Source organism: Pseudophryne corroboree, chromosome 8 (genome assembly GCF_028390025.1).
Source record: "Pseudophryne corroboree isolate aPseCor3 chromosome 8, aPseCor3.hap2, whole genome shotgun sequence".
NCBI lineage: Eukaryota > Metazoa > Chordata > Amphibia > Anura > Myobatrachidae > Pseudophryne > Pseudophryne corroboree.
This window is the reverse complement of record NC_086451.1, coordinates 56,619,298-56,637,982: the sequence shown is the minus strand read 5'-3', so window position 1 is coordinate 56,637,982 and position 18,685 is coordinate 56,619,298. Positions and strand designations below refer to the sequence as shown.

General features: G+C 43.2%; 1 protein-coding gene across 3 annotated transcripts in view; it reads left to right on the top strand.

The window, feature by feature from the left end:
- STXBP1 (syntaxin binding protein 1) overlaps nt 1–6,964 on the top strand; it is a 71,446-nt gene extending 64,482 nt beyond the window's left edge. For 2 of the 3 annotated variants that reach the window (XM_063936425.1, XM_063936424.1), the window contains one exon: nt 5,135–6,964. In XM_063936425.1, coding sequence (XP_063792495.1) covers nt 5,135–5,192 — 58 coding nt within the window. In that variant the 3' untranslated portion in view covers nt 5,193–6,964. The remainder of the gene's footprint in view (nt 1–5,134) is intronic. The other variant, XM_063936423.1, reaches the window with a different exon arrangement.
- Nucleotides 6,965–18,685: the final 11,721 nt, after the last annotated feature.

Here is an 18,685-nt window from a genome sequence, read left to right as displayed (position 1 = left end):
GATCGGGCAGTGTGTATGCACAAGACACTGCCCAATCCGGCTGTAGATATATCTGCAGATCCATTGATCTGCAAATATATCGTGCAGTGTGTACCCACCATTAGTGTCCACAAGTGACTTCACCCAGATAGCCGAATGCACATCTTTAGGAGAGCATCCTATTGGGCTCTGATGTCAAGCAGCTGAGACTGCAGCCGGTTGAGCAGCTGTGACATCATTGGCTTGCCCCTGTGTTTGAATTCAACTATCCATGTCTTTGCAAACCTGTTAGTCACCCTGTGCTTGTTCATTTAGAGAAGCATTTCCCCCATAGATTAGTTATCAGCTGCAGAGGACGATAAGGAGTGCCTGCTGGCAGGGGCTGACATATCTATCATTGGTTCAGTGTGTGTGGTGTGCATTGTACATGGGTCCAGTTGGACTTGTGCCTCCCATCCTGCTCCAGCTGATTCACTATTCATGGTGTGTCCAACCCACACACCTGGTTAACCACCCGCCCCAAGGTAGTGGTACCGGCCAATCTGGGAAACAATTAGATAGATGATAATGCAGAACACCAACAGAGGTCTAATATTCTACGTGAACTCATTACATATCCTCCTCCATCTCTCATCTGTGCCGTCTTCCCTGCGGGACAAACATTTTCAAGCATTTTGCTCTGCAAGCGGTTCACTCGTCAGCCCCACAACAATCTTTGTAAGTTTAATTTAAAGTGGGGGGCCTAAAGCTCCCCAGAAAAAAAACCCATCGCCACTGGTTGCATGAAATCATGATTCACCAATCAAGGCAAAGAACGCTCGCTCTTACCCCACTGCGGAGCAGAAAGGGTTAATGTTACAGTTGTCCGCTAGGAATCAGATTGAATTGCACCTGACACCTATGCGCACAAAGGAGCAGCCTATCCTAAAATTCATTAAGCCCAGCAACGTTACCAAGGAATGAGACACTTTCTATTTAATGCCTTAGGGGGAGATGTATCAAGCCTTGGAGAGAGATAAACTAGAGAAGTTACCCAAAGCAACCAATCAGATTTTAGATGTAATTTATCTAACACATGCTTTGAAATGACAGTTGGAAAGAAATAAAGTGAAGCTTCTAAGGCTTTATACATCTCCTCTTTAAACACTTGTCGCTAGTTCCTAATGAACCGATTGGCTGAATACACCATATGTAGGTGACATCTACATTTTAAACTATTGCCAGCAGATTCAGGTTTATTGTCATGAGTTTCCTCTTTAACAAAAAAACAAAAACGAGTCGCCTGGCAAATGAAGATAAGTCATTGTAATAGTTATTTTCTTATGCAAGGTGTCAGTCTCCTGATTTCAAGCACAATGGTCTGTCATTACCCACATTGATCCAGTGAGAACTGTTGCATTAACCTCTTCTCTCCGTTGGGATGTGGTGGGGAATGGGCCACAGCAAGTCACTTTTTAAGTTTATCGCTCGTTCACGGGATCTGTGCATGCCATAGATTCCATGTCAGCAAGCATTGATACAGGGGGGGGGGGGGGGTTGTTTAATACAGTTCTTTTTGTTCTTGTGGGGGAGCTGGGAGGGACATTCAAAAGGGACATTGCATGCTGTGATTATGGGAAAGATGTGCAGTGGTTTCTTTATGTCCTATGGTGATTATTTTGGTATAATGATGTTTTGTATCAGATGTTCAGAATTTCAGCCCCATTTAGAGCCAAAAATCTTGATTAAATCCACATACAGAAAAGACAAAACTATAAATTGAGGGGTAAATTCCCCCCTGGTCTTGGTATACAAATTGTAGTGCATGCTGTAGGGATCTACAATTTGTCTTACCAATGGCATTGTACTAGCCCTAAGTGGGACTGATATCTAATACTTATTGACAGGAATTGCAATGTCATCTTTGGTTATCTACAGTTTTGAATTATGGAAACCTCTGCTGGTATGTACTCGGTTGCATCAGATTACTAGTTTAAGATCTCCTCTGTAGTCACTTTTATTCTGGCTCAAGTGTAGGCCACCTGAGGCTCTCCAGCTGTTGTTGAACTGAAAATCTCATCAGGCAGAACCAGGGGGCAGATGTATTAAGCCTGGAGAATTGATAAAGCAGTGATAAGGGTAAGGTGATAACGCACCAGCCAATCAGCTCCAATATGTAAAAAGACAGTTAGGAATTGAGTGGCTGGTACGATATGCTTTATCACTTCTCCAGGCTTAATACATCTGCCCCCAGGTTTGGATCAGGACTTAGAAGGTTATGGTGTTTGTCCTCCAACACGAGTCACTCTCATGGGACTAGTTTTGCATACCTACCAGCTAAGTCCAATACTAGACCTACATTTTTCTCTCCTCTTTCCTATCAAAATGTTTTTAACTCATAGTATGCAAACGTCCTCATCAAAAGGGGTGTGGTCTGCCAGAAAAGAGGCGTGTCATTATAGGTAAAGGAACAAGGCATAATGCAGTGGGGGTGTGGCTGGGCATATCAGGGGTGTGTCTTTCTTTGTGCCAACTGAATAGTCGGAACTGGTAGGAAGTGAGTTTAATACGGGTATATAGGTTACATCTTGTAGAGTTCCCCAGTTGGTGATGTTGAAAAAGACAGAAGTTCATCACATTCGGCCTTATCTAAATTCTAAAGTTAATCTATATGGATAAGCTGTGTCAGGAACCAAAGTATGTTTGCCACCTAAAAAAATCAATGTAATAGCGCCTTTTTGTGCATTTTTTTAGTTGGTAATTTAGAGTTGCTATTAGTTTTTGCTGTGTTTGTAAAGTTAAGTTATACGTTGCAGTGGTTTGGGTCATGCACAGATTTTTGAACATTATACATTAGATTATACAAATGGTTAGTGGGATTTGAAATGTTTGGATACTTGTCTTTGTTTTGGTTTCATAATCTCCAGTCTGCTGGTCCTGGCGTGATTCCGGTGATATAACTGCTAGATTTAAAGAGGCAATTAGTTTTAAGGGAAACCAAAAGTTGGGCCTTCGTAAACATCCATGGGAATTTTAGGTTGACAACAGCTGGAGAACTATAGATGACATACTCCTGTTCTAAAGCAGCATTATAATATTGTTTGTTTAAAGTAATGATACTAGTATAGCTAAAAATGGAAAAACAAAAACACTCTGATCGTTATGGCACTTTCATTAGAGTGTTTTTGGAAATGCCGTATTTAATGATAAGGTGTACCTGTGACCTACATGCAGTAGTGGTTTTCCCTGTTTCACCTCAACCTCAGAAGCCTCATTTTTTTGTTTGAGGCACTATTGAGGCACTACCTGATGTATATTCATGAGGCCTTACATATTGTGTGAGTAACTTCTGCCTACTCATTTAATAAATGAAGTGCTCATGAATATTAATCCCGTACATTGGATGACTCTGTTGTGTGTAGGTGACGGATCCATCTTAATGGAAATACACCTGTCATTTGCTGCTTGTTTTAATATGCATAAATGTACTTATGAATGCTTTTATGCCATGAGAGTACATTTCTGGCATACAGTACTTGCCTACATTTGGGGAGTTCTCCTAGGAAAGTAGACACCTTCTCGGATCCAACCCACATCCCCGGTGAAGTGGTCAAGACAGGGCTGTAATGATGTGTTTCACTGCGAAATGCTTCGGAATGGCTTTGTAACCTGCATTTTGCAGTGGTGGGTGGTGCAATGATGATACAACCACATCACCTCTTCCCCCATACTTACACCTACTAGTGGGGTGATCCTAATATGTAGGCAAGCACTACTTCAAGCAACACGTGTCTCCAGCAGTTTGTAGGATTTTGTTTCCCTGTACTGTCCTCACTCCCTTGATGTAGTATAAATACCAAATAGGACAATATCAGATTTTCTATAATGTTCCAGAAATGTCTAAATTAATTTCAAAGCAGCAAATGGCATTTTGTGTCTGTAGCTTCCCTTTAATAATAACACAGAGAGCCTTAGGGGTGTATTTAATTGAGGTCGGATCCATTCCGACATGCATTTGTCGGAATGGATCCGACAAGGGCTATTTAATGCCCATCTCAATTCGACTTTAAAAAAGTTGAATTGAGATGAGGAACCGGAGAGGGGGGGAGAGCCGCGGGCAGACGGGGGACAGCAGCGCTGCAGGTGGATGTGGCACAGCCGCCAGACCTCATGGCAGTGTCCACCCGGCTCCAGCAAGCGGGACCTCACTTGCTAGAGCCGGGTGGACGAAGCCGTGAGCGGCGGCTGTGCCACATCCTCCTGCAGCACTGTGCTGTATCTCTGCTGTCCCGTCTCCCCATGGCTCTCCCCACTCTCCTCCCTCATCTCAGTTCAACTTTTTTTTAAGTTGAACTGAGATGGTCAGAAACGGGGCCAAAACCTGTCGAATTTGGCCCATTTCCATCAGAAGCACGTGAATCGGCAGCTATACCGCCAATTCACGTACTATTCGACAAGTTGAATTCCCCGACTTGTCGAATAAAAATGCTGGGGCCTGAATAGGTCGGAACCCCTTTCCGACCTGAAAAGGTTGAAAACTGCCGTCTTTTCGACAAGACGGCAGTTTCGACCTTAATTGAATATACCCCTTAGAGGCCTATGTACTAATCCTTGGAGAGAAATAAAGTGGACGGAGATAAAGTACCAACCAACCAGCTTCTGACGTTTTTCAAACACAGCCTGTAACATGGCAGTTAGAAGCTGATTGGCTGGTACTTTATCTCTGTCCACTTTATTTGTCTCCAAGGAGATGGATGGTTTAGTACATTGACTCCTTTATCTGTCTTTAATGTGACAACATCGGAGACTGATTAAATGTATTTAACGTTGATTTGAGACAGAAAAGCATAAAGATGGTGGCCTAATGCTCCTCTAGCTTTGTCTGCAGGGGTCTCGGTAATTTGGAAGTTGGTTACCTGTAGTTTGAAATCACACATTTATGCTTCCCTATCCCAAATTGTGGGCTAACCATTCTATATCGCCTTCTGTTTTGTCCCAGCGCTCTGTCTCACATGAGTTCCTGAATTCACATTTCACAGCCTAGCATGTAATCTTGTGATCACAGGGGGAGATGTGTATCTGGATATTAGTTAGAAAATACATCTCGCCCTTTGTATATTTACTGTCCCTTTCTCTCTCTCTCTTTCTCTCTTTTTCTTCCTCTATTCTGTTGCAGGCTCCACCCATATTCTCACCCCTCAGAAACTCCTGGACGCTCTGAAGAGAATGAATAAAACAGATGATGAAATCAGCAGTTAGATTTCCTTTCTCCCCAAACTGTTATAGCCCACTTCTCCCGAGACCTCATTTTACCCCACCCAGCCCAACCACTGGCTGCTGAAGAGCAGAAGAGCAATAGTCTGCAGTTTATTCTTTGCCCACGAGCAGAAAGGGAGTTATTGTCACCCTACCCTACTTCTAACCAATGCTATTTTTTGGCCTCTGAGATAGGCTCCTTAACATTAAGGCATGGATGTACGTTTGGACATTTTGTAACACCACCCCCTCCTTTTACCCTTTTACCCCTGGCTTTGTGGAGATTCTGTATTGTCTGTTCATCCTGGAATTTGTAATGAGCCCAGTGCATTCTGGGTCTTGTGTTTTGGATTATTGACTATTTTTTCATGCACTGTATCCTGGGCCGTGTTCCCTGGATGTACACCTATTACACCATCCATGCACTGAATTTTTCTCTGTTGTACAGTTGCGTTGCTTTGCATTCAGAGCCCTTTTCACTATGTAGCCTACGAATGCAACATATTCTGGATTTCTCTATATTTTCTCTTTTCCTCATTTTATATAGTTCTATTTCCCATAATGCACTTTGCTTCCATGTCATCACTGGACATGCAAAAAACGCTGTAGAGCTTTGTAGCCTGCAGCAGCCCCCAGTGTTATAAAGCACAACTGGCAATGGGGTAAATATCTGGTGATGCCATTAATGTCCAACCCTAAGTTTTCCAATCTTAACACAGTCTAGATCTAGAATATGCTGCATCCGTACATGTTTACTCATAAAGTGTATGTTTAATACCACTATTCTGAAGCAAACCTTCCCAGTACTCTCTCCCACCAACTGATTTGTTAACTGTTCAGGAAATGTGTGTATCTGTATTTGAGTGAGCTTGACCTGCCTCACCAATTGGAAATGAATGCTTGCATCCTTATTGTGTGTAGCGACCTAAATGTTTGAATTTAGTTCTGTCTTATATAATATATAAAGAGATATTTATGTTTAGAGATAGAAGGGGTGAGGCTCAGGCTTTGAATATGCTAGACTGCAGCCTAAATCTGTGTGACTCTTAATTTTTGTAATAACTGCCTAGTATTTAATATAAATCATGTGGTCTATTTACTAACCTTGGAGGGAGATAAAGTGGACTGAGTAAAAGTACCAGCCAGTCAGCTCCTAACTGTCCTTTCTCAAACACGGCCTGTGACATGGCAGTTAGGAGCCGATTGGCTGGTACTATAACACCATCCACGGCTTAGTAAATAGACCCCTTAATCCCAGAATTGAGCGCTGCTCAATGCCATTACTTCTGACACGGAACCTTACATCGGTGTTTGGCTGTAGATCTAGTATATGAGATAAGCCTAAGGAAGCCATTTTGTTGGTACAGGAAGTCAGGCCTGTTTGCACTGAATGCCTGAGGAAACTCTTACAGACCCCAACCCTTTTGAGCCACATAAAGTTATTTTACCCTAAAATGGGCTGCTTGTGAGAGGTCTAGAAATTCCCCGTGTTGGTGTTGTAAACGGCTATGCAATCTGTAAATGTGTTTAATGATTTGCCGTGAAATTACATCATTTCGCTTCATGCTTGCTCTAGATGGTTGAAGCCTCTGCTAATTGATTATACAGATTGATCAGAAAGCAAAAATGGAATAAACCCATGTTAAACCCTATAAGAATGAACGCAGCCTCACTCCTCCATTTCCTGTAATATTTGTTCTGTGATCCAGTTTGTCATTTTTGCCTGCAAATAAAGAGATTTAAAACAGCACGAGAGACATTGTTTCATTAAATGAATTAAAATCCCATTTTCATATATGAAGCCAATATTGATAATTTGCACTATACCAAATAGTCACGTTCAATTATTTACAACCGCCTCCGTCATTAACGCTATAGTTTCACTAAAGGTCTTTCACAAAGTGCAGATATTGTGGGGTGACAACATACAGATAACCGTGGACCCATCTGTATTTATTTGAAATAAACCAATTACCTATTTGTTCACCTTCTACATACGGGATATGTTCTGGATGTTGATGGTTGGGATGCCGGCATTCAAAATCCATACGCCGGAATTCCGACACGAGTTGAAATGCCGACACTGGAACCCCTGGCAGCCAGCATCGCGATTTTAAGTATGTCGGGAACTGTTAGGCTTAGGCCGCGGGGAGGGAGGTTAGGTTTAGGCACCATGGGGAGGGTTAGGGTAAGGCTGCAGCGAGAGGAGTCAGTAGGGTCAGCTAAGTATACTTACCGAGCCCGTCGGGATTCTCTCCATCAGGATGCCGCTGTCGGTCTTCTGACCGCCGGCATCCCGATTGTCGGTCATATCTGTACATACAGTACATAGGTGCTTTACACATATGTAGGCGCCTTGCACATTCATAGGTTCCTTGTACATAATAGATGACTTGGCTATATGTAGGTACCTAGGTGGTCATTCCGAGTTGATCGGTAGCTGCATTCGTTCGCCGTGCAGCGATGAGGTAAAAAATTGGCACTTCTGCGCATGCATATGCGGCGCAATGCACACGTGCAACGTACTATTACAATGAACAATGTAGTTTCACACAGGGTCTAGCGATGCTTTTCAGTCGCACTGCTGACCGCAGAGTGATTGATATGAAGTGGGCGTTTCTGGGTGTCAACTGACCGTTTTCAGGGAGTGTTCGGAAAAACGCAGGCGTGCCAGGAAAAACGCAGGCGTGGCTGGGTGAACGCAGGGCGTGTTTGTGACGTCAAAACAGGAACTGAACAGTCTGAAGTGATCGCAAGCGCTGAGTAGGTGTGTAGCTACTCTGACACTGCACAAAATTATTTTGTAGCCGCTCTGCGATCCTTTCGTTCGCACGTCTGCTAAGCTAAAGTACACTCCCAGTGGGCGGCGGCATAGTGTTTGCACGACTGCTAAAAACTGCTAGCAAGCGATCAACTCAGAATGACCACCCTAGTACATACATAGGTGCATCAGCACTTATAAACATAAATCATAAAAAATTAAAATACAATTCTCACTTAATGTACAATTCCTGAGAAAGCGGTCGGTTGCACCAGTAATCACATTGCAAGAGCACTTTAAGTGATAAATTGTTTTTATTTATTTAATTTATGGTTTATTTTATTAAGTGTTTTATTTTTATTGTCTTAGTGACTATTTAGGTAGTTATATTTAGGTTATTCTTAAATTATTTATTCATCGTGTTTTATTGGTTCAGAAACATTTTTACTTCTACATTCATTACTCCAGTTGTAAAGCGCAACGGAAATTGCTGCGCTATATAAGAAACTGTTAATAAATAAATAAAAATATTAATATATATTTTTCCTAGAAGGTTAGTTATTGCAAAGCATTATTTATATTTAATGAGAATGAAGAGATGAACACTCTCTTTCTATTGTAGCCTGTTTACATTATAACTATATACTGGTAGTGAATTATTAAACACCGTTACTGTAAAAAGAGACTATATTCTAAACAAAATATCATTGTATTATTGGATGATCTCTCTATAATTGATATTTCATGAAAACGAGTAATTAGTGGATGTACTTTTTTTTTTTAATCATTGTTTATTAGAATTACCATGAAATTAGAGTGAGTGTCGGACTGGGGCATGAAGGGCCCACCGTGGGAATGAAGTGGTAAGGGCCCAGATTTAAAGGGTGTGGTTAGCCACCAGAGCAGAGGTGTAGCTAGGTGCCATGGTGCCCGGAACAAAGATATGTTTCGGCACCACCTGCCCTGTATGGAATTGGTGGCCTGGCCAACATGTGGTGGCATGTTATATTTGAAAATAAAAAATATTTAAAGATTCTAAATTGCTGACAGGGCCCGTTCTAGACCTTGTAGAGCTCAGGGTGAAAGTTTCCTCTGGGCACTCCAAGTTTAAAACAGGGACAGTGCGTGCCCCAGGCACGCAACAAATATATAGGGTTGTGGCTTCATGGGGTAGGGGTGTGACCACAGAATAGTACCAATTCACATTACACTGCACAGTAGTTTCCCTTAGTCACGTTACACCACACAGTAGAGACGCTTATACATGTTACACCACAGAAGAGCTGTTTATACACGTTTTGCTACAGTAGAGCCACTTATACACGTTACGCCACACAGTAGAATAGAGCCACTTATATAAGTTACACCACAGTAGAGCCCCTTATACACGTTACGCCACACAGTAGAGTTGATTATATATGTTACACCACAGTAGAGCCGCTTATACATGTTGCACCACAGTAGAGTCGCTTATACACGTTACACCACAGAAGAGCCATTTATACATGTTATGTTGCAGCTTCTAACGCAGAGAGAGGTGCTGCAGCAGCAGCAGCAGCTGGGGCATAGAGAGGTGCTGCAGCATCAATGTAGAGAGAGGTGCTGTAGCATCCGGGGCAGAGAGGGGTGCTGCAACAGCTGGGGCAGAGAGAGGTCTGCAGCAGTCAAGGCAGAAAGTGGTGCTGTAGCAGCCGGGGCAAACTGAGGTGCTGCAGCAGCAGGGACAGAGAGAGGTGCTACAGCATTCAGGGCAGAAAGAGGTGCTACAGCATTCAGGGCAGAAAGAGGTGCTACAGCATCAGGGCAGAAAGAGGTGCTGCAGCAGTGAGGGCTGCAGGACAAAAGTAACCTGACTGCACAGCTACAAGCAGACAGTGAGACATATAAAGAGGGTGGGCAGAGCTCCGGCATGTGCTGGATGTCAGTGTCTCCTGCTGTCACCACTGGCCTGACCTGTTCCCCACCTAGTCTATGAGTCCGAGTCAGTGTGTGCCCCATCTGCGCCCTCTAACTTTTTTGGAGCCTGGAGCTCGTGCTCCACTGGAGCCATCCTCGCTACACCCCTGCACCAGAGGGGGTATAGCCAGCCACCCCAGAGGCTTGGCTGCCCATAAAAGAGTATATGGTCTGGGCCCCTTTAGAACTATAAATATCGTGCATGCATGATGATGTTCCAAATGAATAACAGCTAAGCACTGTAGTGAGTACACCATAATCAAGGGAATGCAGTATACCATAACACATATGTATAATAAAGCACAATAGAGTAACAATGTATAATCTGAGTACACAGTTTGCAACCTGACCCCAGAAGAGGTAGGGGGGGTTGCTTAGACAATGGGGCCCACTGGGTATTTCCCCTATATCCCAGTGGGACAGTCCGACATTGATTAGTGGCCTCAATTTTTTTAGGGTTCACGCATTTTTGTGGTATATCATAAATTGCATCTATCATATTGTTATACCTGATCACAAAAGCAAAATCGTTCTCTAATGGGCAAAACCATGGCCCTCATTCCGAGTTGTTCGCTCGCTAGCTGCTTTTAGCAGCATTGCACACGCTAAGCCGCCGCCTACTGGGAGTGAATCTTAGCTTTGCAGAATTGCGAACGAAAGATAAATTGGTCCATAGTGCTATAGAACCGCCTAAAAGGAGCAGTATTCGCTCCCAGGGGTTTTATAGGTGCGCCACGTGTAATATGTGTAAGGTTACAAAAGGTGCAAGCAAAATTAAAGAATTTACGGTAAAGGATGTGAAGTATAAAATTAATGAATTCATAACGTGTAATTCTAAAAATATAATATATGGAATAGAGTGTCTTTGTGGTCTGATATATATCGGCAAAACCACTAGGTGCCTTAAAGTAAGGCTCTCTGAACATCTGTACAATATTAAAAAGGGATTAGAGTCGCATTCTTTATCCATGCATTTTAAAAAAGTCCATGGATGCAACCCTTGTGGCATCAAGTCATTTTGGGGTATACAGTGTATAAGCCCCACCTGGCGGGACAGGGATGTGGATACCCGTCTAGCCAGATCAGAGATGCGCTGGATACACAATTTAGGAACCTTGATGCCGCAGGGGTTAAATAGCGATTTCGAGTTAAAATGGTTTCTTTAAATTGCTATAAGCCTCTTCTGCACTTCTCCAATGAAATCATTTAGCGAACTATTTTTGTGTATACATGACTTTGTTCTCTCTTATTATCTTTTTCTGTTCTGATAATGTTATTATATAATCAGGTTTTAAAGCAATCATGTTTGTAATGTTCTACATATGTCTCTATTAATGTCTCATTGAAAACCGCCAGTGTATAAGCAATGGAACGCAAACAGGAAGAAGTTGAATGCGTATGGAACGCATGGACGTCACTTCCGGTGACGCACTTCTGGTGACGCACTTCCGGTCATGGCGGTGACGCCGGTAGAAGCGTCAGGAGGCGCAAATTTCGAAAATGAGACAGGGTATAAATAGAGACAACTACAGGACGTCCCTTATGCTTCTGAGGAAGGACAGTGGTGTCCGAAAATGCGTTAAAGCAGCAGGGACTTTTCCTTTGGACCTATCCAGTGGCAGCACCAGCGGTATCCAGTGGGATTTTCTTTCTATGGTGTCCGGAGCCTTAGAGGGACTTTCATGTGACCTTATACATCTAGTGTCGATATTGGATCGTTTGGTGCCCCATATTGGTGATATGTCTGAATTGTTTTTATCTTTGTGAGTGCATTTTGTTATTAAATACGTGGTTTTATATAAAAAACAGTATTGCACTATATTATTCGTTTGAAGTTTCAGTTTTAAAAAGGACGATCTAAAGATTGAAGATACATGCCATATGAGGATGATATGCAAATGATCTTTTGCTCAATTGTGAGTGGGACCAATAAAAAATTCATTATTTCTTACTCTGTTCATTGTACTACACCATTATTTGCTCTCCTTCTGAATTTCCGACCTTGGAGGCCTAAAGATATGATTATATCTATGTGAATGGTTGTATATTTATATTTATATGCATTTTCCGAATGGTAGCGCCATGTGATATCACTTTTTATTCTATGAACGAAAGATTCGCATAATAGCGAATAGAAATGTCTTTGCAGTTTCTGAGTAGCTCGGGACTTACTCTGCCACTGCGATCAGTTCAGTCAGTTTCGTATCTGGTTTGACGTCACAAACACACCCAGCGTTCGCCCAGACACTCCCCCGTTTCTCCAGCCACTCCCGCGTTTTTCCCTGAAACGGCAGCGTTTTTCCGCACACACCCACTTCCTGTCAATCACACTCCGATCACCAGAACGAAGAAATTTCTTCGTTAAGCCGTGAGTAAAATACCTAACTTTTTGCCAAATTTACTTGGCGCAGACGCACTGCGAAAATTGCACATGCGCAGTTTGCGACAAATCGCTCCGTTGCGAAAACCACTAACGAGCGAACAACTCGGAATGAGGGCCCATGTGCACTGCAGGGGAGGCAGATGTAACATGTGCAGAGAGAGTTAGATTTGGGTGGGTTATTTTGTTTCTGTGCAGGGTAAATACTGGCTGTTTTATTTTTACACTGCAATCTAGATTTCAGTTTGAACACACCCCACTCAAATCTAACTCTCTCTGCACATGTTATATCTGCCCCACCTGCACTGCATATGGGGGGTCATTCCGAGTTGTTCGCTCGTTGCCGATTTTCGCAACGGGGCGATTAAGGCAAAAATGCGCATGGTTCGCAGTGCGCATGCGGTTAGTATTTTAACACAAAACTTAGTAGATTTACTCACGCCCGAATGAAGATTTTTCATCGTTGAAGTGATCGGAGTGTGATTGACAGGAAGTGGGTGTTTCTGGGCGGAAACTTGCCGTTTTCTGGGAGTGTGCGGAAAAACGCAGGCGTGTCAGGGAAAAACGCGGTAGTGTCTGGAGAAATGGGGGAGTGGCTGGCCAAACGCTGGGCGTGTGTGTGTGACGTCAAACCAGGACCGAAATTGACTGAACTGATCGCTATTTGTGAGTAAGTCTCGAGCTACTCAGAAACTGCTAAGAAATTTCTATTCGCAATTCTGCTAATCTTTCGTTCGCAATTCTGCTAAGCTAAGATACACTCCCAGAGGGCGGCGGCTTAGCGTGTGCAATGCTGCTAAAAGCAGCTAGCGAGCGAACAACTCGGAATTACCCCCATGGTTTTACCCATTAAAGAAAGAGTTTGCCGTTGCGGTCAGGCCCATAGTCCAGTAGCAGAGACAAACAACTCTCTCTTGAAGGTAATGGGTTAAATGTAAAAAGGTGTAAGAAGCCGGAGGTGCTGGAGTTTGTCCTAGAATGGCCATATTTTTAAAGCGGTAATCATTTAGAAGGCAAAATCAGGTTGTCTGCCAGGCTCCCATAATTATTCCAATAATAGATGTGATACTGATGTGACCTCAAGGTTGTTAATAATAATCTTTGTTTTTGCTGCAAATGAAGAGAATAATTCACATAGGGCCTCATTCAAGGTTGAATGCAAAAGCAAAATCGTCCTCTAATGGGCAAAACCATGTGCACTGCAGGGAAGGGGGGTGTGGGGGCAGATATAAAATGTGCAGAGAGAGTTAGATTTGGGTGGGTTATATTATTTTTGTGCAGGGTAAATACTGGCTGCCTTTTTCTTACACTGCAATTTGGATTTCAGTTTGAACACACCTCACCCAAATCTAACTCTCTCTGCACATGTTATACAGTATCTGCCCCCCCTCCCCCCCCTGCAGTGCACATGGTTTTGCCCATTAGAGAAAGATTTTGCTTTTGGGATCAACCTTGAATTAGGCCCATAATCCATACTACGATGGGGAGTGGTTACAAATGTCCTCTTGAACCCACGTAAATCGGAGCTTGGAGATATACATATAACCATGTATCCTGTTAATTTCTACACATTAGGAAAATAAGGATGGAGACTTGAGGGGTTGTGAAAAAACGACAATGACCTTGCAATTTCCTATCTCGTAAAGAAAAAACCCCACTCTTGTCACATGACTCATCCTAAAATATGTTGCATTAATAAAGTGTGCAATGAACTTTACAGTTTTTGACCCATGCCTTTAGCAGATTAATTTTGTCTAAATTAGTTAAACATACATACTATATTCTAAGATCAATCAACTATCATAATCCAAAGAGCAGGACTGAGTTATCCCTATAGCCGTTATTCCTTTTCTTAGCATTGGAAGGTAAGTTCTTAAGGACAAGGTTGAACTTAATCAAATTATTATGTACTTTATTCATTGAATTACACACTCATTGATTAACGTGTGTTTAGCCACCCACATTACACGTAATTAGGGTTACCACCTTTTTATTTTCAGATTCCCAGATAGAGGGTTTGGCCAAGGTCATGCTCAAAACCACATTAAGGTTACAAGCATCTCCTGTCAGACCCTGCGGAAGCCACTTTATATGCCACCAGACCCCACCGCTGCAAGCCCCTTTATATGCCATCAGACCCCACCACCGCATGCCCCTATATATACCATCAGACCCCACCACTACATGCCACTTTAACGCCATCAGACCCCACCGCTGCATGCCCCTTTATATACCATCAGACCCCATCGCTACATGCCACTTTATATGCCATCAGACCCCACCACTGCATGCCCCTTTATATACCATCAAACCCCACAGCCACATTCCCCTTAATATGGCATCAGAGCCCACTGCTTGCCCCTTTATATACACTCAGACCTCACCGCTGCAAGCCCCTTATATGCCATCAGACCACACTGCGAAATGCCACTTTATATGCCATCAGACCCCACTGCCGCATACCACTTTATGTGAGAGAACCCCCGGGCAGATGTACTGATTTATGAACTGCTTGGAGTAATCCTGGATGGGTGACCACCCTAAGCATAATAAAAGTATGGGCCTTTCTCTACTATATTAGACTTTCATTGATACTGAACCACCAGACCAGGAGCACTCAAAATCAGAATTTCTGGGGAAGCGTGCCTAACAGCCATAGAAGAACATTCACACAACACTACAGTAAATTCTCTCCACATCTGGGAATATACCACCTGTCATTATGAACTCATTATTCTTTGTTCTTCATTAAATAATTCCTCGGTAACTCCTAAAAAAAAGTTTGTCATGTCTGCAGGTCCGGGCAAGCAGGGTGGCCATCCGGAGTGCTGCAGCTACAGTCACCAACTGCCGCCCACCTGCAAAACGGCTCTAGCAGGCACCATGGTCTGTGTGGGCACCCATTGCAGCCGACACCATTGAGGGAAGACAGTCAGATTTAGACAGTCAGACTCTAGAGGTCCCACTTGACCTCTAGCGTCTGGAGAAGAGCAGGGAGACAGATGCTAGAGGTTAAGTGGGACCTCTAGCGTCTGACTGTCTCCATCAAATGGTGTTGGATGACCATCTACGATCATGTGGGGGGGAAGCCCAGCACAGGGCTAGTCCGCCCCGCATGTCAGGCCCTTCCCCGTCGTACCAGTACAAAAGCATCGCACAGCGCTGGCAGGGAGGTACTCATTGCTGCCCGGGTTGCAGCGGCTGCGTGTGACGTCACGCAGACGCCGCTGCCCGCCCCCACAATGGTCCGGGCAACACGCCCTACAAATGGCGGGCAAATGCAGCCGGTCCGCCCCCTCCCACCCAGCGACAACCTCTACCTGTCAATCAGGCAGAGGCGATTGCAGGGCTAAGACAGCCGTCGGCTGTCTGCCATGCGCCGGCCAGCATGCGCACTTCAGACCTGATCGCTGCCGATCAGGTCTGAATTAGCCCCTGTGTCTATAGTCACTGTGTATAGGAGACATGCTGCTGTATGCTGCTGTATGCTGCTCTAGACTGTACTGTTTGGTGCACCTTGTTCACATGCATTTATTAGCTATGTGATTCCACGCAGATTTAGCCGGGGTGCAAGTGAAAAAGCAGAAAAATAAGAAAAGATATATTTCAATTTTTTTTTTAATGTTTTTATTGGGAATTTTTCAATAATGAATACAAACAGACAATCTGTATCAAAAAGCCAAGTAGCATTAGAATTGTACAAATCAGAATGTGATAAGATGGAGGGGATCATAAACGGTCATCTCAAAAACGTATTCTTCAAACAACTCCCCAGAGATATAAAGAATGGCAATACACATACCCGATAAAATAAACAGATTTGTAAGAACATTCAACCACACATTCATACCACAAGACACACAGACAAAAAAAGGGAAGGAAGGGGGGGAGTAGATCAGGACTCCCCTACCAGTAGTCAAAAAGAGAATAAATTATTTTTTGTTTTGTTTTTTAAACACATATTGAGGCAATAACAGAACAAATAGACAAAATGATCAGTCATTAGACACAGTTTTGTAAGATGTCAACGAAAGGCCATCGAACAGTTGTAATATATGAGTGCGCTGCAAAGGAGCTAAGGATTCCACCAGGGGGCCCCATTTCTTATAAAAGTGGGTTACTTTGGTACCTAAATCTGGCAAGGTGGATTGCCTCTCAAAGTATAATAGTGTTATCAAAGAGGATTTCAAAACTTCCAACCTTGGGGGGACGCACAGATCCATTGAGTTAAAATCAGTTTCTTCCCAAATGTAAGAATCACCTGTCGAAGTCAAAAATATTACATGGAGAGAACATCCAAACTCCAAACAGATGAGTCGCTATGCTTGCAAATATGCGCAGCGAGCACAGCAATATATAGTAACATACGCATTTACACAGACATGCCACAAAGATATATTCAACACATATTTCATACCACACATAAATTAAACATGTCAAGCACCAGACATTATAATGTATTTATATAATAGAGTTTAACATCAGATGTATGTGTATTATTGGAGCGGAGCAAGATGGACATGTCGTGCTTGGTGTCAAAGTAACCAGAGAAAGTTACCTCCCCTAGACCAATAACAAGAGATCTGTACACCCCCAACAGACTCAGTGTATAGCTGATCCCACACAGAAGAGTTTCCTTGTTTTTTTTCTCCTGGGTCCTGAGCGAGATGGTGTGTTGGTGACAGGGCCGGTTCAGGGGCTTTTTGCACCCCGGGCGGCAATAGGGTGTGGCTTCATACAGGGGGCATGGTCAGTTACGCCCCCTGTACAGTAGTAGCGCCGCTGAAATGATGTGCGGTGCGCGATGACGTCAATGCGCACCGCACATCATTACAGTAAAGGTCCTCTCCACGAAGGGAAACTAGATGCGCAGCGTCTAGTTTCCCTTCGCAGCGGCAGCGGGGCAGCGGCAGAGGACAGAGCGGGCAGCGGGGGGCACAGCAGCAGCGGATCTTGCCATGGTGCGGTGCCCTCCGGATTGTGCCGGCACCCACTGGAAGGCGGCGCCCCGGGCAAAAGCCCTGCTTGCCCGTGGCAAGATCTGCTACTGGTTGGTGATACTCTGCTGCTGTTAGCTGGTGTTGAGGCAGAGCTAAAGATGGAGGAACTGGAGCGATTAGTGCATAAAGTGCATTGAGGAAGATGGTAATTGTATGCTGGCCGTATCTGTAATGAATTAGTTTGTAATAACTGCTTACTGTGTAAATTGTAACCATGTAGACATATATATACTGTACATGTGATATATTGTATACATATCCTTTTAATAACAAATATATACATCAATGAGCTTTGGAACTCAGACAATGGCCCTCATTCCGAGTTGATCGCAGAGAGACATCGCATCGCAAATGTGCAAAAACTAACTAACTGCGCATGCGCAAATGCGTAAATACGCATGCGCGAGCACAGCCGTACGACACTGATGCAAAAATACCACAAAAAAACCCACACGTTACTCACAAACGAAAACGAGGAGTGGCGGAGGCGTGGCGGAGGCGAGACTTCGCAATGGTCCGACATGGGCGTGAAAGTGGGCGTACAGTGTGGGAGTATGCAACTCGCAATGGGCGTGTTTTTCGCAATAAAACATTGTCGCTGTTAAAACTGACATAGGAATCCATAGCAATCTTCACGTAGCAGCCGAGTAGGTCTGCAGTTACTCTGCATTTGCGAAGTGCTGTTACAAGTGTGTATGCAGTAATTAGCAGTTAATTGGAGAGCACATTCATCTGTTGGCCAATTACTTGTTAAATACTGCTCAGATGAAAGTTAGCAAACAGCAATTGTCTGAACCCACATTACATGTTTATTCTACTCACATATAAATCTCACACACTGCCAAATAAGGTTGTTGTTTGTGTTAAAGTTGGTGTGTAAACATTTTTGTAAAGGGCAGGTTTTAATGTGTGTAAGACTACTAACTGCAAACAAGTGAAATTACACAAAATGTTAATTGCAAGCAGCAACATTTTACCTAAATAAACAGACACCCACATAATGCAGCATACACTTAATTTTGGCCAGAAATGATAGTTTTTTTTTTTTTTATAATATCTGACAATGTTTTAAATGATGTCCTGTTGACCATAGATAAAACAAAAAAGTGTTGTGTCAGTTTAATTAATATGGACATTAAAGTGTGGTGCAAGGCATACCTGTAGTATTTTTGAAGATGCAATTGTTTAAAAAAATTGCAGATTGTTCCCTCGTTACACAAGTGTCTATATGCTTACATAATCTTCCTGGAACTAAGATTTACATAATGCATTACCTTGAATAAAGTGCACAATTGTTGGTAAAATAATATATGTTTATTACTGTAGTAATATTTTTGAACATCAAAACAACATGGCTACACGTGAGTCTCACAG